The 21,662-nt window shown below is 40.2% G+C and overlaps 1 protein-coding gene across 4 annotated transcripts in view; it reads right to left on the bottom strand.

Moving 5' to 3' along the window:
- Window positions 1–4,284: 4,284 nt before the first annotated feature.
- The window catches only part of BEGAIN (brain enriched guanylate kinase associated), a 161,151-nt gene continuing 143,773 nt past the window's right edge, over window positions 4,285–21,662 (bottom strand). For all 4 annotated transcript variants that reach the window (XM_018082900.2, XM_018082902.2, XM_018082899.2 and 1 more), the window contains 3 exons: window positions 13,262–13,369; window positions 9,584–9,667; window positions 4,285–6,393 (listed from right to left, as the gene is read on the bottom strand). In XM_018082900.2, coding sequence (XP_017938389.1) covers window positions 5,020–6,393; window positions 9,584–9,667; window positions 13,262–13,369 — 1,566 coding nt within the window. In that variant the 3' untranslated portion in view covers window positions 4,285–5,019. The remainder of the gene's footprint in view (window positions 6,394–9,583; window positions 9,668–13,261; window positions 13,370–21,662) is intronic.

Raw genomic sequence — 21,662 nt, forward strand, 5'->3', positions numbered from 1 at the left:
TCTAAGGCTGGAAATGGAACTGCTCTGTGGGAGTTACAGCTTTAGAAAACCTGGTGCTAAGGAACCTTAGATCTACTGATTTTTGGAGAAAGATTACAGCCTAACAAACTTGCAACTGAAATTCTGTGCAGGCCTTCACAGAACCATAGGATGGTTGGGGTTGGAAGGGACCTCAGAGATCATCTGGTTTCAACCCACTTGCTATGGGCAGGGGCACCTTCCACTAGACCAGGTTGCTCAGGGCCCCATCCAGCCTGACCTTGAACACTTCCAGGGATGGGGCATCCACAGCTTCTCTGGGTAACCTGTTCCAGTGCCTCACCATCCTCACAGTAAACAATTTCTTCCCAATATCTAATCTAAGCCTACTATCAGTTTGAAGCCATTCCCCTTGTTCTATCACTACACGCCCTTTAAATAGCCCCTCTCCAGCTCTCTTGTAGCCCCTTTAGGTACTGGAAGGTGCTATAAGGTCTCCTTGGAGCCTTCTCTTCTCCAGATTGAACAAACCCAGCTCTCTGTACCTGTCTTCACAGGAGAGGTGCTCGAGTCCTCTGAGCATCTTTGTGGCCTTTTCTGGACTCGCTCCAACAGGTCCATACCCTTCTTATGCTGGGAGCCCCAGACCTGCATGCAAAACTTCAGGTGGGGTTCCCATGACTTGAGAATTTCAGTGCTGGGAGCCTCACACATGCAGTTGGTCCAATCTGCATAGTCCCCTCCTTTCCTTGTACTGCATTTTGTTTTAAAAAACTCAGTGTTGATAATAAAAAATATTATGGTGTTCAGCAGAAGAAAGGTGAGGAGGGTATTTCTTGGAGAGGAGTTGAAAACAGTGTCCTGAAGGGAGTGTCTTCCAAGAAAAAATTGAGAAGACTACATCTGCACAATTAAAACAATATTCAAGGAGATATATAATAATAGTCTGTAAGGATTACAAGGTTTTAAATACGAGTGGGGGATAAAAGGTTTATATAGATGTCCAAAGGATGACAATTAGTACTTTAAAATTAAACAAGGGGAAATTAATATAAGTAGCTGTATAATCACACTCTATGATAGATTATGGAGTGAAAATTCTTTTTAATTAAAAGTGCTGGAAGGGGAAAGAATTAGTTTGATTAATTTCCTAGTTTGGGTGAAGAAGTTAGAAACTGTTGAATTGAAAATTACCTATATTATGGCTTGTCATGATTTAAACCTAGAAATTTTAGCTATTTCTAGACTTCTAAAAAGTTTAAAAGAAAGTAACATGCGTTATTTATAACTATTGAGATTTTGCACCTTTTTTTAAGCTTAATTTGGAGTGAGAAAATATTTAAAAATATGCATTTCATAATACTTTTGCACTGTTATTCCTGGTGAATTGTATTCCACATCCTTGGTAGCATTTTTTATTGTTTGTTTTAATACCTGATTTGAGATGCCTCCCTCTGATCTCTTTCAGCCCTCTTTGTTTTTCCCCCGATCAGTGTTCTGTATCATGTACATTCTGCTTTCGGTTTTCATTCATTAAAATGACATTTTTCATCTTCTGCTTCACTGCATTGCTGGAGACTTGCCACTTCTTTTTCTCACCCTTTCTCTTCTTATTCGTGGCAAATGAAATAATTAATCAAAGCAAAATTCCTGCCATAGTTACCTACAAACTCTGCATGCAGAATTTGATGTCACTTGGAAAAATGAGGTGTTTTTGGCAACATGGAGACGCCTTGGCATTCTTATAATGCTTAAGAGAAAATTGGATATAAATGTCCTTGGGAAAAGGTATTTCATGGCAAATTCTCAGCCACTGGAGTGGAGGGGTCTGTGGCACGTTGGCTGAAGATCTGTTGTTTTGCATTTCTGGAGTCACTTGTCATTAAATGAACGTAAGAGTAGAGTCAAAGACTCAAATCTCTCTCTGTGGTTGTCTCAATAAATCTAAATTGAATGTGACAAAATTAACCCCAAAACTTGAGGAATAAATCCTTTATTATAATCTTTCAAAGTTATTTTTATTTAGAAAAATTAAACCAAACCATAGGTAGATCTGTCATCATCATCACGACTAGGCTTCGCAAACGAAGATTAGGGAAGGATTCTAACCACATTTGCTACAAGTGTGCTGGTGGCTAAAAAGGCCAATGCGAGATAGAGGTAGATCTGTAAATCCGAGAAAATTCAGGTGAATTATAAAACCTTTTTTCTCATGTTCATAGAAAATTAACAAACTTACTGTCAGTTTTTCTAATTAAGGAGAAATTAAAATCAATACATTAAAGCTGAAGAATTTTTATAGCCATTTTGATTCAGTTGTAATTAATTTCAGGGTTAGATATTGTTCTGTAACAGAATTCATTACAGAAAAATGTTACAAAGTTACAGGCTTCTTTAAAAAAAACCCCACTACTAATTGGCTGAAAAGGCTGTTTTTAGTCTACATATTAGTGCACATAAACTGAGAAGAAGAGTCAAGTGAAGCACAGAAGCAGACTCTGAAACTGTAGTAGTATGAAAGGATATAATAGAACAGGATATTAAATAATCAGATATATAACATCTAGCAGAAATGTAATTTTCTGTAATTACCAAAATAGCACTTTAGGTCAGCTAATGAACTGTATTATAAAAGGATTAGTCTGACACTGTGTTCCAGTTCATAAATGACACAATTTACTGTTCCATAGCTTATATATTTTTTTAGGTGAGATAACAGTTAATTTTCACCTCTTGCATACAAATCCTTGTATTCATTGACCAGAGAAATGAATGTCTTGCCTTAGGGATTGTCTAAATTTTATATACCTGAATGAGTCAACAGTGAAGTTTTTTCACACCTATTTTCTGTCTTAGTGTTTTGAATGGGAAATAACAGTTCTTCTGGATCTCCAAGCCTATTTACTGCAGGTCACATCCTGCCGTAAGAAGCAGTTGGCCTTTGGAAACTTTATTCTGTGTGTTTTTTATCGACTTCATGGAATTATTTTTGGCATGCCCTACCACTCACACTCACTGTGAGCAAGTATGGGGACGTAAAAGCACAAGATGTGTAACAACTTTTGTACTGAAATGAGCATCACTTTAGAGTTATGTTGTGCCTTACCTGTGTGATATTATTAGCTACCATTGTTCTCCATGGTGCTGCTACAGATCTCAGAGGAACTGTAGGGACTTGATGCGTGATCTTCCAAACAGCACAGCAAGTACTTGTACACATCAGTAATGGTCAAATTTTTATATTACACAAGAAGAATACGGAGAGCAATGGGAGTTGCTCGTGCCAGATGCATTGAATCCGTGGCTCCATGATCGAAGATACTTATGTAGGAAATGAGCAGTTCTGTAGTCCTGGTTCATAGTTAATTGCCAGGTAACTGCTTGCAGAGAATCAGCAGAAAATGTATATTTTCTTAATAGCTATTGAATGATAAATCATTATTTTAGCTTTATAAGGAACTAGTTTAGATTTCCACAGCAATCTTACTGATTACTACCACATACTTCACTAAGCAAGGACTTATCCCATACATAAGCTGTCAAGAGTCAGTATATTAAGTATACGATATGTGTTTCCTGAACGTGACTTAAAAGAGTTACTAAATATTTATTGCCTTATTCTGCCTCTTACCAAACAGCAATACTGAAGCCAGGAAGAAAATCCACAGCATCTCCCTTTCTCTCCTTTTTGTTTTTCTCCTCTTCTCGTTTTGCTCTTTCCCTTCTCCAAGTTGTACACTCCTTACTGATGAAACGGTGAGAAACAGAAAAATCAGTGGAGGAAATGCACAAAGTACAGGTAAAACCACAGCTTCTTAGACTTAGGGGTAAAGTTCCCATAGGCCACAGAAGACCAGACCTTCCTTAGGCTTTAGAACAATAGGTTAGAAATACCAAGCTACATATGAGGAAAAGGCGACTGTGAGATGTAACAGTCCTAAAGACCTAAAAGATTGTGTCAAGTATGTGAGTACTGGAGGAGGAGTTCACATCACTGGTTTTCCAGTACTTTTCAGTTTTCTTTCAGTGCACAGAACCCTGTCTAGTGAATTCAAGCCTGTGGATAAACAATTTTTTTTCATTGCTTACTTTCAACAGGCTGATGAGAAGTCATCCTTCCACGCCCAGAGGCCATGGACTGTGAACCAGATTTCTAGAGCTTACAGAGGAAAAGAGACTTCTTTAGAAAGCAATCTAATTCAGGAGCTTTAGTCATTAACTTCTGCTGGACTGGTGCCACTCCAAGAAATTCCATGTTCTATTGTCCAGGGTCTATTTTAATGAAGGGAAAAAATAACCCCAAAATAGATCCACTGGTGTCTTTTATTAAGTTATGCAAAATACAGTATTAATTATGACACTGCATGCATTTTAGACAATATAAATGCAAGCCTACAGAAAATGTGACAAAGAAACCCTCAATTACTTTTGAGGTAGTATACAAGGAAAAATAGGAAAGCAGAAACACAGTGGATTAAAAGAACAAAATATTAGTATCACTTTGTGCATACATTAGTCACTCATAAATACATTTTTATGAAATAACTTAAGATACAATTCCATTCTTGTTAAAAAATATACTTCTTCAAATTCACCATTCCTGTTTGTTTTGATTTCACATGACATTTTATGGTATTTTATCAGGTGGATTTATTTTTTTATCGCCGCCATCATGATTTTACCCTTTTTCTCCAAGAATTTAGGCACAGATGGCCTCATGCACAAAAATAAATAAGAAACCTGCTTGAAGGGAAAAGAATTCTGCTCAAATAGCTTAAGATAGTCTAATAAATACCATTTTGATTATAAAAATATTTCAGGTTTATAAAAGAGGGGAGGGGACGATCTCCCATGTGGAAAGGATGTTAAGTGAAAAGTGCTGTATAACGTTTTTGAAGAGATTTTGTTTTAAACATATAGTACCATTATGAATATATACTTTATAATAATCCTGTTTCTTAGAACCTTATTGTTCACTAGAAGTATCAAATGCTCTTTACTTCCTTTTGTTTGTTGTCTTATTGCCGTTTTGGAAGATGCCTAGTTCAGAAGGGTTCCATATAATTGTGCTTTTGTAAGGCTGTCCTTCCGACTCAAACCAGTGCTCCCAGTCCGTTGAAACTGCTGCTGTTTGCTGTGAATACCCGAATGGCTTCCTTGATCCATGGAAGACTGGTGGATTTCTGAAGCCTCCACTGAACTCTGATTGAGCGACTCTGCCGAGCTGTTGGGGCTCACATCCACGTATTCTCTTTTCAATACTGGGCTGTTTTCGATGTTTTTGCTACTGCATAACTGGACAGTGATCCTTTCATTTTTTTGGTCTCTTGATTCTTTAGTTTTGTAAGTGGGCAATTTGTCCTGTTTACAGCTAGTGCTGATGTCAATATTCAGACCACTGTCTGTTCTCAGGAAGCAAGAATCCACAAGTCTGCTTTGGCAGATATCATCTCCCTCGGAGCAGCTATCTGCTTTGTAGCTAGCATAGATGGGGCTTGTTCGGCTGTCCCCCTTCTTAATAGGGCTGCTGTAGTACTGCTCTGAAAAACTGCAGGGTGACAGCCTGCCAGCGTTCCTGTAAGAGTATGCACCAATGTCCTCCACGCTCAACTGCCGCCATCGCCCAGGCAAGTCTTCTTCTGAAAGGTGGGTACTCCTGCACTCGTTCCTCATTTTCTGATTTGCTAACGCCTGCTGTGGTGTTATGGCTGAGAAATGGAAAGGCTCATTTGCATATGGAGGCAGAGTTCTGGTAAAAGTGGGTGAGTTCTCGTTGTCGTCCGCAAGCTCCATGTGCTGCGCAGGTTTGGGCTTGGCAAACCTGGGGCTTCCCTGGTGCTCATAACCTGCAGGGGACTTTCTTTCAAACAGTTCGTCTCGATTGCTCATGTAGATTGCTTGCTGAGAGGCTGTCAGAGTGTTGGCTTGGGCGTTCTCCTTCTCCTCGGAGGTGACGCTGAAGCTGGAATAGGAGCTGGAGGTTGGCAGAGAGGTAATGTACTCTGGGAAGGCTTCATGAGAGAAACTGGAATGGAATCCATCTTCCTCGACAGTGCTGTCCGTGGAGTTCTGGGACCGCAGGAACCCCACGTCTTTCACTTGCGTGTCCACACTTGGCCTCCTCTCCCTCCTCCTCTCCTCGGGGCAGTAAAGGGCTGTGTCGCTGCAGTAGATATCGGACTTGTACTGTGGCCTTTGTCCGACTTTTCCGGCAGAGTCCTGAAAATTGAGATCCCTTGTAGAAGGGCTTGACAAGTGTGAAGACAAGCTGTTTGGGTCTGGTTTTTCCAGCACTTTGGCAATGACGCAAGTGGGTATGGTGTCTGCGTAAGAAGTGTGGCACAAGGGGACAGAAAGGCTGCACCCATGTTTTTCCAGATGGATGCTGACTCTTTCCTGAAAGTCAGATGGCAACTATAACACAAAGAGATGACAAAAGAGAAAGGAGAAAAGGGTACATATCAATACTGGTGTGAGTTGAGTGCTGTTTATGACATGGCATAACTCACTATACATGGTTCTTCTGCTAATGTGAGGGCCACAGTCTTTGTACATTTTTGGAATCATATGTAATTGAATGACTTTCATTTATCTACCTGATATTTGGAAATATTCATTTGCTTTCCCTCATGGACAACACTGTGAAACTGAAAAGCTTCCTTCCAAGTTAATTCAGGTTGGATAGGAATGATCACAGAATCATAGAAAAGGCCTCTAAGCTCATTGAGTCCAACCATTAACCCAGCACTGCCAGGTTTACTTTACTGATGTAAAGTACGTAGTAAACAACAATCTTAAAAAGGCAGGTAGGGAATTAAAACATAGAGCAATACTTCCAGACTGTCTGCCTGGGTGAGATTTGCAGTTGGAGTGTGGGTGTGCAAAGGTTTCTAGGGGGGTGAAGAAAGAGGAGGATGAGATCAGAATTTTCAGTTCTTCTTTTGCCTTTCCTCAAGCTCATCTTGCCTCCAATTCAGTGCCAAATTGGCTCCTGCTCTCCGGCTTCACATTTGATAAACAATGCTGTTTGAAGAGGTGGAAAAGCTGACTTCACTGACACTTAAAGTGGTACTGGCTGCTGTGACAGGAGTGTTCTTGTGCTGGGAAGAAGCAAATCAAACCAGCTTCCTTGCCCCATCAGTTGGACACTGCTTGTCAGATCAACCATCCACATAAGGCTCAACATGTTCTTACATGAATTTATGATTCCCATGACAGAATTAATCAATGTCTGTTATGCATCAGAAATCACATAGTTTTTTTGAGAAAGTCAGGATCAGCTCTGTGGGTGGTTCCACCTGCCATTCTGTCATGTGGACCAAAAGAGATAGAGACCACATTCCTTGATGCAATCCAAAAGTCTGGTAGGTAAGGTCTACTGAAGTATCACTACACATGCTTTCCAGTCAAATTCTATCTTCCTTGCTCATTTCAGATCTCTATCAATGATCTGACAGCAATATGAGACAGAGCTGTGTGATGGTTGTGTCTCAGATTTCTTGCTGGAAATCAGAAAAACTCATGTTTGGAATAAGTTTTGAGTTTGTGATTATGATAGCTCCTTTGATATATGTGTTGATTTATGCCACTTAGGAATTTATTCCGTGAGTGCTTGGCTGAACTCTGATTTACTCTGCACTTTCTTTTTATAACTAGAAATCAAATTCCTCTTTACAAAATAAATAGTGGCTAACCTTATGACCTCACTCCCTCCTTAACTTTGTTTCTCTAGAGGAGAAAACCCTACAAATAACTGAAGCTGTCCCCTTTCACTTTACTTTTGGCAAAGGAAATTTGCAGTGCCTGCTTCTTGTCCCGGTCTCACATTGTATAAGAAATGGAGTTCCTCTTTTAGCTTCACTGGGAAGTTTTTAAAACTGGTTTAATCCTCCAAACTCAGTGTATTCCAAACATGGCATGTAGTGAAATAGGGTGTTTTTTCAATGATCAGAACCTTCCAGGATATTTTGGATTAATCATTATGTTGCTAATTAGCTCATATGTCTTCCATTGGAAATAAAGAATATGATATTGCCAGTCTGCTGGCAGACAGCAGTATTAGTCACAGTAAGTACAGATGCAACAGAGATTGAATAAACAGGTTGTAAAATAGGCCTGGTGTAAATTGCCACAGAAATGAGGAAAAGAAATACAGTTAATTTAATGTGAAAATGCTGTATGAGGCAGCTACAGTATCCTGTAGCATTACTGTTTGATCTATTTTAGATACATTATTAAGATTATGGAATGTGTTAAGAAGAACATTGTTTTCTGGGTATTCCACTGGAAACTAGAATTACTAAAATGATATTGCTGTCACATTACTATACTGTACTACAGTTTAGGTTTCTGGATAACATACAATACTTTATCAGGCAATATTTGCATTTGTAAGGAATTTATTGGCTGTGACAGTGCATTCACACTTGCTAAATTAAAAATAGTTGGACTTATGAGTGGAGATTGCCCATTTAATTGAGTGTTTGACAGTCTGGGAAATTCTGGGGAGATCCCACATTTGTGATAGTTCTCTGCAAGTGAACCACTAAGAACTTTTAAGGTCCTAATTACTGCTAACAGATAGGATGCTTTCAGATGTTAGTAATGTTACTAATGTTAGTAATGTTAGTAATGTTAGTGATGATAATTCTTGCTAAGGAAAGTCAGGTAATAGGAAAAAATAAGCAAGATAATGGTTAATATGGAAGTTCTGTCTCCGTTCCAGAAAATCATTGCCCATTTAACAGAGGAATGTTGCTCCATCTTTATTTACCAGGGTTGTTTAGTGCACTGAAGCCATCAACTGACGTAGAAATGGTTTATACATTCCACATTTAATTTTGCATTATTCTATTGGAGAATTGCAAAAGAGAGACCATTTGGGGGAATGTTGACTTGATGGGACTGATGAAGGAAGGGCTATTCCCTGTGACCTTCACTGAAACAATATATGTAAGGAAGGTTTGTGTAGGGCCTGTATCCCTAAAGACAGTCTTGTTCACTAAGATAATATTTACCTTCCCTTTAAGGAACCTGTTTCTCAAACCTAGTTTCCTTGGAAGCAAGGATTATTAATTAGAGTTTACACCTTGGAAATCAATCATTCAGTGATCTGGTTTCTTTAGAAAAAGCTATTTGTTCTGTCAGTCCATTTTAAAATTCAGGTTTGGAAACTAGCTGGACTGGAAAATAGCTTCAGGAGGAAAATTGATTATATCAGAATCTCTGACGCCTGTAGCTTGTCATTTCCCTACTCTCACCCCACTGCTTCTCCCCAGCATTTTGCATTCTAGAGTTTGCAGCTCTTTGGTTTTTCTAAAACCTTTGTTTTTCAGGCAATCAGTGCAGGCCCATTCCACTGGATAGGAGGGGTTTTGGGGAAGAGAGTATCTTCAAGTACCATCACTGGCTGTGATTTTGTCAGCACCTCCCTAGGCTGCACAGAACAGTAGCAGGTGCTCGGGCCCTCCTGTGGTTTAAAGGCAGGGGGTGGGGAGATAAAAACTTTAAGGGCAAACAAGTTCTGGAACTGATACATGCAAAATAACCTGTTTTCCATACAATATTTATTTCTTTGAATATTGAAGAAGTTCGGTCACATTACCTCTGAGAGTTTATGTGCCCTGTCGTAATTCTTGCTGCACTGGAGCAACTGAGCAGCTAAATTGCAGTCCTTCCTATAGAGCTCCTAGGAAAAAAACCAAAAAATAGCCTCTTATTTAAAGTTCGCAAAGAGCTTGTGGCTTTCAGCCTTTGTCCCATGTCTGAAAAATCTTTTAAAAATTGACTTTGAGCAAATTTGGAGCATACTTAAACTTTTAAATACATTAAGATGTGTTTCTTGCATGATCCAGAGATATTTGCCCCTTTGCTCGGTGAGGGCTGATAAAATTGGTAAGAATAAAATTTTTTTGAGAACTGTTACAACAGAACAGCTGTCTGCATTTCAGAACATGGATACTTACCATTAGGAAGTGGACTTTTTACTGTTAACGTGCATGGTACTGTGAAGGCTAAAAGAAACGTGATCTTTTAAACAAAAAAGAAAATTCAAGAACAGACAATTTCTGCTGAGTATTATCAAGATCAGCACTAAAATACTACTGTAGAAAGTGATAAAATAATTTTATGAGACTGTGGGAGAATTCATTACAGAAATATACATTATGTTGTTTTTTTAAGAAGGGAGCCTCTGTCTCCTTATGATATTTTCTTTCTGGTTCCTGACTCCTTTAATATCTTGCAGAATGCAGCTATAGAAATATATTAAATCTCACTGCAAATATTTGATGATCCAGAACAGAATACTTTCACTGGGCAAGAAATTACCATGAGAATTCCACACAGAGAAGGAGAGAATTTAAGAAAGCTGCTTATACAATCTCCTTATTGAATGGCTCCCACAGTGTATTTAATGGGAAAATTCAGTACACAGATTTGCCCTTCACCCAATTTAATTTAGCACACATGAATGTGTAACTGTATCCTTCAACCAGTACCTTTGAGTCCCTGAAGGTAAGAGTTGTATGTTGTTTTTCCTTATGTAGTTGCATTAAAAACAGAGTTGGTTTCAGAAGTTGAATTTGTAGGCGGGCAGAGATGAGATATACAAAGCATAAAGGTATTATGGGCACTAGGCTGTGTTAATCTGTAAAAATTAGAACATGCTTATAGAAAAAAGGTGTTGAATACTGAAATGATTTGGATTTTCTCTGGTCTTAATGTTACAGTTTTATTGCCTGCCAATTTTTACAGGTCCATGTATTTTTTAAAAAGCTGATAAAGAAATATTCTATGAAAAGGAAATTCCCTCTGTTTAGAAATACTGTTTTAAGGTGTTCTGTAATAACAGATGAAACAAGATGTTCCTGTGAGCCCATGAAGGATGTGGATAGTTTTCCTACGATCATTAGTTCATTATATCTTCATATTCAAGGGCCTTTAGATGCTCTTGGTTTGTGAATTTTTTTCTGTGTCTGTGTGAGCTTTTATACATGCCACTTCTCCCTGAAACAAACTGGGGAGACATATTAATTTATGCGGGTCTTAAATTTTATATTAGTACACACTATTTTCATTCCTGTAAGAACCCAATAATTCAATTTGGAAGCAAAGTCTGTTGCGTGTGCGTGTGATTTTGACATGTTACATGCACGTGAAACCCAAAATATACTGCTGTACAATGTGTAGGTACCGCAAGTCCTATATGGCATTACTAGGCACACAAAAATGGTATCACTCCAAAATCTAGTCCTTTCTTTAAAAGCTGTGTTCCTGTTTCTGTGAAGTGGTTGTCATGGAGAGTACAAAAAGCATTTCTGACACTTTATTTTTAGCAGCTTTAAAAATTACTACAGAAAAATTACATGTGAGTTACATGTGCCACGTGTACTTTGTTCTCAGTGTGCTGGGCCAAGCCATGTGACTGGAGTGACTTTCTCTTCTTTAATGTTTGCCTGAATGGAAACTAGCCATATCTGTGGCAACTAGAACAATAAGCAGAAATTAATGCCAAAAGTGTTTCCAATAATTTAAAACATGTTTTTGCATCAAAAGCGTCATTTTACATTTCTGTCAGAAGAATGAGGGGAAATGTAATTGAAGGAAGAAAGATTGCCAAGACAAAAACATGTTCTCTCCATGGATTCTTCAGTTTACCACTGTCTCTACTTATTAGGTATAATACTAGTGGTTTGTTTCATAGTTCGTTTCTTTAAAATTTGGAATTTAACCTTTACTTTTATTAGTTTTATTATTACCCTGCGCAGAACTATCCACAAGAGCCACACTGTGTGCCCAGGAGTGTTGTCCAAATGCTTCTTGAACTCTGTCAGGTTCAGTGCTGTCACCACTGCCCTGGGGAGCCTGTTCCAGTGCCCAACCACCCTCTGGGTGAAAAACCTTTTCCTGATATCCAACTTAAACCTCCTCTGACTCAGATTCATGCCATTTCCTTGAGTCCTGCAAGGGCAGAATTTTGTCTGCAAACTCACCTCAAGTCTGAAGAAGTGGTACTGTTATTTGAGACCTCTGGACCATACTGTAATGCTCAGAGTGAAACTATGAAAACTGAAAACACTTCAAATGTGGGTTCAAACCTGACTCCATGAAGTAGTGTAAATGCATGCATACTTACAGGGAGAGTTTGACAATTTTTTCCCACCCCTATTTTAACTTTGAAATATCTCCACTGATTGCAGCTGCGTTAGTCTGGATGTATACCTGTGCTTCTAAAACCTAAATGTAGCCCATTACATTTACCATGCTCCGTTGGTTACAGCTGTTAGAGCTATGTAATATCTGTTCTTTCAACTCAACTTTTGTAAAAGTAAAGGGTCAGATTATGAACTCTGTTTCCATTGGAAAGTTGTTAATTGCATAGGCACAATTCATACCAACAGGCATTTTAATGGGATCAAATGCTCCCTGCTGTGATTTAGAGTTCAGATGAAATACGGGAAGATTGAACGTAAGATACTGAAAAAATAAGTGCTAAAAGAAACATGTCTTCTGTAGATGAATTTTTTATTAAGTGTTGAGGGAATGCCACAATAATGAACTAAATGCCTACAATCTTCCTTTCTTTGCTGTCTTTGTAGGTTTGTTCCTGGAAGGATTTAATGAGCTTTGTTGCCAGCTGCAGTACGCATGCCAGTTTTCAACAGTGTTTAATGAGATGCAGAGTGAAAATTGCTAGTTGTTCCCTGTTTTGTTCCACATAGAGATAGATAAATTGTTCCACGTTAATGACTACTGGGGAAAACCTGCCTCCTCCTCCTCTGTGCAATGATCTGAGTGACCAAGTTGGGTCAATCCTACCTTCTGCTAATAGAGCTCACTTGTGCTGGGCATCCCATTTTGGTGAGCAAAGACCAAAAGATCAGAGGAACTGCAGGAAATGTAGGGCTTCACACTGTGCCTAAAAGCCTTATGAGGAGTCCTCACTTCATACATGTGCCCCTGCAACAGCTCTGAGCATGTACTTGCACCAATTTGCTGTACTGATGGCAAAATCAATGTGGGAATATTCCCGTTTCTTAGAGTATCTTTTCATCAGTTTCAGGTTACATAAGGAAAAAATGTCAAAAGTCTCACCACAACTTCATTGCATAACGAGAGTTGAATTACAAAATGATGGGAACAAACAAAGAAATTTTAACTGTTGAGGTGACACGTTACACTACATAAACAATAACAAATTATTCTATAATTTCATGGGACGTGCAAGACCTAATTTATTTCTAAATATAGTCTCAAGATATATCCATAATTAAATACTTACATTGTCTTCTGACAACTTATCTATTGTCACCTTGGCTTCTATTAAGTGATTATTGAGTGCAATTATTTCATGGCTCAAAGCCCGTTTTTCCTCTTCGTAATGTTGACCCTGTGTAGAAAATGGAATAGTAAGTGTTTTTGATACTGTCAGACTATTTCAGATAAAGACTCAAAGGTTGATGTCATTCTCCAATCCAGGGGAAAGCACAACAGACTGATATTTCTTTTTTTTTTCCCCTTTTTTTTCCCCTCAGGTTTTTTTTGCTATTTTTACTTAGCAGATGAGGTAAAGTCCTTTGAAAATTATGGAGGTCAAATTTGGCTTACATTAGGAACCTTCACAAAAGGCTGTAGTTAACCTCTGCAAAAGCATTCAATTGAGCATCAGCTATTCCTTCTTAGTTGCAAGACACAGTTTCTAACCTGGAAGGGACTGCAGGTGCTCCTGACATTTGGTACAAGAATGTTTCACTTATGCTATTATCTCCCATTCTCATAGGAGAGGAAGAACAATATTTAAAAGAAAAACAGTTGCATTTGAGCCAAGTTCAATTTAGCTGTTGCCTTTTCTGGCTGCTTTAAGAGCCCTGATTAAGGTTGTTCATTTCTCAAGGTGAATGTTTGCCTGATTGCCGGGTTAACACTTATTAGCAGAACGCGACCCACAGTGGGATATCAGGAAAACAGTCTGATCCAAACTTCCTTCTGCCCACTAATTTAATCTTGTTACCAATAAGCTGTAACTCTGTATCATAAATGCAAAGAAATCAGTGGGGGAAAAAAGTGCCGCTGGCCCTTCTCATATTTTGTCCCATTTTCATACTGCAGTGTTTATTGTATGGCCTCATGTATCAAAGATTGTTGTGTAACAATCATTTATAACCCTGCCTCCAGCTGTATCTTAGTGTTAAAAAGTATGGTAGTTTCTGAATGCTCTGAGACAGAGGCATCTTCCATTTGCTCAGAGCTGTACAAGACCAGGATAACAAGAAGGTTTGAAGATTTTCTGGAGGATCTTTTAGAAAGCTTCACTGTTGTAAGAACAGAAAGTAGGGTAAACCCTAATGTACATCTCTTTTGTTTTATGAACTCAATCCAGTGACGAATTCATGAATCTCAGTGGTGCTGAGCAATTGGACAAGAGGTAAAGGGCAGAAACTGGTACGTAGGAAGTTCACCTGAACATGAGGAAGAAATTCTTTACCGTGAGGGTGGCCGGGCACTGGAACAGGGTGCCCAGAGAGGTTGAGGAGTCACCTTCCCAGGAGATAATAAAAATCTGCCTGGATACAATCCTGAATAAAGTGCTCCAGGGGACCCTCCTTGAGAGGGGCAGTTGGACTAATTGACCTCCAATGGTCCCTTAGAACCTCAACCATTCTGAGATTCTGTGAATGTCACTCCCCATTCTAAAAATTGTTAGAGTTAGTTGTGAAGGACTGAAATTTCCCAAATGCCATATTGCCAGGGTCACACAAAAATCTTCTATCAACACATACTCGACATTGAGAGCTAATTGACAGCAATGGGAATTGTGTGTTTTGAAGTCCAAATGAATATCAAGGTTAATTATCCAGCTGCAGAGCATGAGGCTGTATTAAAGAACGGTGATTAAATTGGAAGTGGCAGCTCTCATCCTAAGTTGCTATTTAAAGAAAAACACCTTCTCAAATGGTCTAAGCAAACCCACGGCTTGCTTAAAACAGTGCAGATATGATTGAAGTGTCTCTGTGAAGGTCTGGACTGGCCTATTTTAATGTCAGTTTTTTTATGGAGTGTCTGTTCCCTGCTGTTGCCAGACCTCTGTTCTGACAGTCCAGTTCTGTCTGGAGGCTGGTTCAGGCTTGACACCTCTCCCCTCCTTGTTTCCAGTGATCAGGCACTCCTGCTGGCTGCCTGGGCACTACCTCATGGAAAGCCAAAGAGTAGCTTTGAGAGCTTGCAAGAGGTCCAACCTTACCGATTTTAACAAGACACATGATTTAGGGGCTGTGTTTCTTAGGCAGGTTAACGTGGTTTTATATGAGACCCTTAACTCTCATCCACTTTACTGTGAACTAAACAACTAGGCACCTTGTAAACCTCCTGGCCATCTGTGCACCTCTAAAAATCTATCTCCTTTGAGAGTATGACTGAAGATTACATTTTCAAAGGTATTTAGCTGTGTAATGAGGTAGAAAAGTGACTACATAAGTACCTGCAAAAAATGTGTCCCCTCAATTTTCCGAGTAGTTTAATGCTTTTGAAGGATCCATGTCCACAGGGTAAGGATTTAATCTTCCAAATAACCGTTTGTACTGAAGATTTTATCAGCTCTTGTATGACAAGTTGTGAGTGCTAGGACAGCTGATTTGTAGAACCCTGTTGCTCTAAATCTCTCTGATTTCAGTAAATGTTGCTCTTGCTTAGCTAGATTGAACTTGACTTGTTCTATTTTACAGTTCAGGAAAGAACATCTGATCAAGAATTTATAGTCTTCAGCAGAGAGCAATTCATAAAAGGGCAGCAGATTCAGGCTTTGGTAGCAGTACTTTCCACTGCATTGAGTAATGTTGAATCTGGCTAAATTATGCTTTCGTTTTATTTCAGTTATGATAAATTTTGGACTGATGTTTTCCAGACGTTGCATCTGGCCAAGTGTGACTTTAAAAAACATTCTGTATTTGTTGAACTGTAAAATTCGGCTTAGTCCAAATTTATACTATTATAGGTCAGCAGGTGGACACCAAAGTAATAAACATTTTAGCAATGCTGTGGTGGAGGAGGAATGAGAAAGAAAGGCCAGTCCCAGTCTTCTCCACCAGTATATGTTCACATCTTTCTCTTGAAATTAGTGTTTTTGACATGAGCAAAGAGTCTGTTTCACTGTAACAAAAGGAGGTAGCCTAAGGGTGGACAGAACACTAAAAGCCTTTATCATATTGACCACACACTGTGTGTCCATCTTTGAAGGCTCAGGGCTTCAGCCAGATGTTATTGTGGTCCAGTGGTGCCAACAAGAGGACAGACGCTTGATCCTGACACAGGGGAAAATACTGCATCTGGAAGAGACAGTATGGCAGTGCTAGATCACTGCATTAAAAGGATTGCTGGTTATGAGGACTGCAACTATGAACCCTCCAGTTGCAGTTGAACAATCATATTTTCAGCGTCAGATATAGCTCTCAGAGAGGCATGAAAGGAGCATGAGAATCATAATATCAATGCTATGATTGTGAGTTACAAATAAAAATGCTTATTTTACTTGTAACCACTCTTGGCAGATCCCTCTATTTTTGGTAGCTTATAGATGCTCAGTCCTCCTGCTCTTCCATAAGGCTGATGACCCCTCCTCTGTCCTTTTGGCACAGTTTTCTGCTCTGCAGGTGCTAACAACCTATATCTCAAAACTCAGTAGCAAATTAAGTCAATGGTGTTATTGATATGCCAACAGCTTGCAGCTGGGCTGAGGGTTTCTGAAGTCCACTCCAAAATGCCATAGCTATAGACTGCATGGGCTGAGCTGCTGGTGGGTCCTTGTTCAGAAATCTTTGTTGAGTCAGCTCAGTGCATCTTGCCCCTGCCTCCTCCCTTGACACAAAGCCAGCAAACAAGAATACAGCTCTGTAGTGTCTGACTAACACAAGAGAACTGCAATCATGTGCCCACGTCTGAGTCAGATCAAATTTGTGCTGCTGGGTGACTACAGCAGTCACAGCACTGATACTGATGTTGGGGGGACCAAGGGCTCAGAACCCTTGCTCCTAGCCTGGATTTAGTATGGGTGTCAGTGCTTCTTTCTCAGATTTGAGGAAGGAATTGAATATTTGCTCTTCACAAAGCAACTGTGTGATAATAATCTCTGTCTAGAACCTTGGGGTTTTTTTATAATTTCTATCTATCACAGTGACAACATCCCTCATATATTTACATGTCCATAAAAATATAAGGTGTCACTTTCAAAAGTGTTTGGTGCCATGTAGTCCCTATATCTGTAATCTGTAATATAAGTGGGGTAAAAAGAATTCTGGGAGGTTGATACAGCACGAAATAATTAATAGATAAGTGTATTTTGAAAAATAACAAAAGCTGGTTGAAAATATCTGCTTTTCTTGCAAGATCTTGTGGATCCACAAAGGTTCCTACTCTAGTCCTTCAGAAGAAATGGAGCAGCCTAGAAGTTGGCTGTCTCTCTGGTAAAGTTGCAGTTCCCTTCATTGCTTTCCAGCACCTGGAGGGTGTCTTTAGTGGGTTAACCCTGGCTGGATGCCAGGTACCCACTAAAGCCACTCTCACTCTCCCTCTGCAACTGGACAGAGGAGAGAAAAGAAAACAGCTAGGGATTCATGAGCTGAGATAACAGCTGGGAGAGGTCACTTACTGATTACCTTCACAGGCAAAACAGACTCAAAGTGGGGACAGTACTTAAATTTATTACTAACAGGATAAGAGCCAAAGAATGAGAAATAATCTTAAAAACACCTTCCCCCCACCCCTCCTTCCTTCCATGTTCTCCCTCCTCCCCCCAGTGGTGCAGGGGGACAGGGAATGTGGGTTGCAGTCAGTTGTTGTTTCTGCTACTGCTCAGAGAGAGGAGTCCTTCCCCTGCTCCCATGGGGTCCCTCCCATGGGAGACAGTCCTTGAAGGACCTCTCCAGCGTGAGTCCATCCCTTGGGCAGGAGTTCTTCCCAGACTGCTGTCCCGTGGGTCACTCCTCCATGGGGTGCAGTCCTTCATGAATGAGCTGTACTGATGTGGGTCCCCCACAGGGGCCACAAGTCCTACCCAGGAAAAACCTGCTCCAGTGTGGGCTTCCCTCTCCACAGGCTGCAGGTCCCTGGCAGGACCCTGCTCCATCTTGGGCCTCCCACGAGGTGACAGCCTCCTTCATGCATCCACCTGCTCCAGCATGGGCTCCTCCATGGGCTGCAGGGGCGTCTCTGCACCCCGATGGTCCTGCATGGGCTGCAGGGGCACAGCTGCTCCCCCATGGTCTGCACCATGGGCTGTAGGGGCCACAGCTCCCCCATGGTCTGCACCATGGGCTGCAGGGGCACAGCTGCTCCCCCATGGTCTGCACCATGGGCTGCAGGGGCCACAGCTCCCCGTGTCTGGAGCACCTCCTGCCCCTCCTTCTGCTCTGACGTTGGAGTCTGCTTTGTTGTTCCCATGTTCTCACTCTGCTCTTCCCTGGTTGGAATTCTTTCTGCACCACAACCCTCTGTCCTTAAATACGTTGTCACAGAGGTGTTACTGTTACTCCTGATTGGCTTGGCCTTGAAGCCTGTCCTGGAGCCGGCTGGCATTGGCTCCAGGGACAGGGGAGGCTTCCAGCAGCTTCTAACAGGAGCCACCCCTGTACTCCCCCACTACCAAAACCCAGCTACAGAAACCCACTACAGTGTCCTACCATAAAGCAGTGTCAGCCTATAGTCAAGACTTAGCTGGTTACTGTCATCTCTGCTGTGCTGTGGGAGCTCTGAGATAGACCTTTTGAAATCAGTCTCAAATTTGCAAATGAGAAGGGCGGGTCTGTGGAAATGTCAGCCTTTTCAAACGTGACAAAGTAAATCTGTTCTTGATATTCCTCTAAGGAACATTTCAATTGGTAGAATTTCAATGCTACAGTGACAATAATGTAATGGTAGTAGTGACTATCAAGGCATTAGGGGCCAGCCCTACTCCTTTGGAAATCTCTCCTATTAATTAATGCCCAAATGACAGACAGAGAGAGAGAGACTTTTTCTGTTACAAATACCACCAAAGAGACACTGCTATCCTATCCTGAATGCCTGGAGAGAGGATTACAGCAATGTTTTTGGATGAGGAACGGAGGTAGAACTTTTCTCCCTTTTTTCTTTATTACTCTGCTTATCTAGGAGGAACACAACACTTCCATAGGAGAAATTTCCCACTTCTTTGGAGCAGTGTAACGCTGTTAACTCAGTACTTTTCTCACAGACCAGCAGTCATGATCTTTTCATTGCACATTCTTTAAGGTATATGCTAAGCAACTGCAGTGGATTTACTGTTGTTCTGTGGATCGTAGTCAGCAAACAAGTGCTATGGGGATATACTTTCAAAACTAAGTCTGTGTATTTTATAATGGTATTTTATAACCTCATTGAAATCATCTTATGAAGGACAAAACAGAGCAGTTGCAGATGACATAAAATGGGGAGGAGTGGTTAGTACAGCAGAGGGTTGAGCTGTACTCCACAGGGACCTCGAAAGCCCAGAGAAATGGGCTGACAGGAACTTTATGAAGTGCAACAAGAAGTATCAAATCCTGCACTGCAGGAGGAACAACCCCATGCACCCATGTATACTGGGGGCCACCCGTCACACATTGCAGCTTTTCAGAAAAGGATCGGGAGGTCCTGGTGGAAACCAAGTTGAACATGAACCATCAACTTGTCTCCTTGCTGCAAAGAAGGCCAAAGGTAACCCTGGGCTGCATTAGAAGAAGTGTTGCCAGCAAGTAAAGGGAGGTGATCCTTCCTCTCTCCACTGCTTTAGTCATACCTGGAGAACTGTGTCCAGTTCAGGATCCTCAGTACAAGTTATGGACATACTGGAGAGAGAGTCTAAGAAATGGCCAAGAAGATGATTAAGGGTTTGGAACATCTCTGTTATAAGGAATGACTGAGAGAGCTGGGACTGTTTAGTCTGGAGATGACAAGGCTTGGGTGGGATCTCATGAAATGTGGATGAATATCTGAAGGGAGGTTACAAAGAGGACAGAGCCAGGCTCTTTTCAGTGGTGCCCAGTGACAGGAAAAGAAGCAACGGGCACAATATAAGTGGCACTTTAAAACTCTTTTACTATGACGGTGATTGAGCACTGAAAAAGGTTTCCTAGAGAGGTTGTAGAGCTTCCATCCTTGGAAATATTTAAAAACTATCTGGACAGACTCCTGGACGACCTGCTCTAGGTGTTTGAGCAGGAGGTTTGAACTAGATGACATCCAGATGTCCCTTCAAACCTCAATCACTCCATACATCTGTGAGTTCTGTAAAAATGTATGGCTACCATATCTCACTTGACTGCTGTGATAACTGGGGTTGTTGTGATATATGGTAGTTTAAATTTCTGTTATTAGCAAATGCTGGCATTTGCCATATAAGTAAATGCTTCTACTGTTATGCAAAGATGATTTAATATATAATTAATACATCTCTAGGTTATAATAAAATAGAGAACCAGTATCCCTTGAATATGGTATAAGTTCACTTCTCAAGGTGTGTCATGGTCTTATCTGAGCAAGGCACAGTGTTTGAACTGAAGGACCTCTGAGCTTGAGTCTTTAATAGAAATGTATGTGGTGGTAGGTATGTCTGGGCCAGGGGCATATCCAACAATGTCGAGAAAACAAGAATAAGAAATGTTGTGGTGGAAATCAAACTTTTTTTTCTGCTGTAACTCTCAAAGTTAACAGCTGCTCTATTTACAGTACTTCTCTGTACACCATATGCATAAATTATTTTATCAGTTGGCTCATAAAAAAGCAAAATATGGTTTAGATTTGCAGGTATTACTGGGTATTTTATACAGTACTTCCTGATTTTAAGCATTACTGTCTGTTAGTTTTCTCTCTGCAGATCTTCATGGTATTATGGCAGATGACATATTTGTAGTTGTGCCTGTTTATGGAGCTTCAGAGCTGTGTGAGTTTATGTGCCAGTTAAGAGCCAAGCTGTGGATATCCCCTACTCACACTCACTTACACCCATGGGCAGAAACTGTCATAAAAACAGTGAACTGGCAAGATGAAAAGAACAAGTAAGAATAATGAAAGACTTTTCACTTAATAATAAAACTGTATCCTTGAATACCAGTTCATGACATAATCCTTGAAGTGCAGGATTTGGTACTGATCATTGCTTGAGAGCACCATTTAATACATATTACATTTTTAGTTTTGCTTCCTTGCATAGCTATTTTATTTTGGTTTAAGTGTAAAATGAGTATCCAAAGGAGCTATTCACTTAAAGACTCACTGAACTCACAAGTTTATTTACGAATGTGCATCTTTACAAGCAAATAGAGGAAAAGAGCCAAATGTTTAGCTAATTTATTAGGTAATTCTTTGTCAAATTACAAACAAAACTGCAGGAGTGTGTAGGGGTGTATGCAGAGGCTGTGGCAGCATCCTGATTGCACTTCATAATGTACCACTGTCTCATCTTTGCTTCCCACTGCAGTAATCCCCAGGACACCCATCCTTGTCTCAATACCTCTTCAAAATGCTAATAGAGCCTGGCTTTCAGGAATGCTGCTACATTATGGTAAGGAGCAATGACTAATTCATTATATTTATTCTACAGTATATTAGATATTTATTTAAAGTGATTATTTGTTACTGAGCTGCCAAGGTTGCAGGCAAGGCTGCATTCTTTAGAGACAAATGTATGGCACTAA

Source organism: Manacus vitellinus, unplaced genomic scaffold (genome assembly GCF_001715985.3).
Source record: "Manacus vitellinus isolate BGI_N305 unplaced genomic scaffold, ASM171598v3 scaffold_6_pilon, whole genome shotgun sequence".
Taxonomy (NCBI): domain Eukaryota; kingdom Metazoa; phylum Chordata; class Aves; order Passeriformes; family Pipridae; genus Manacus; species Manacus vitellinus.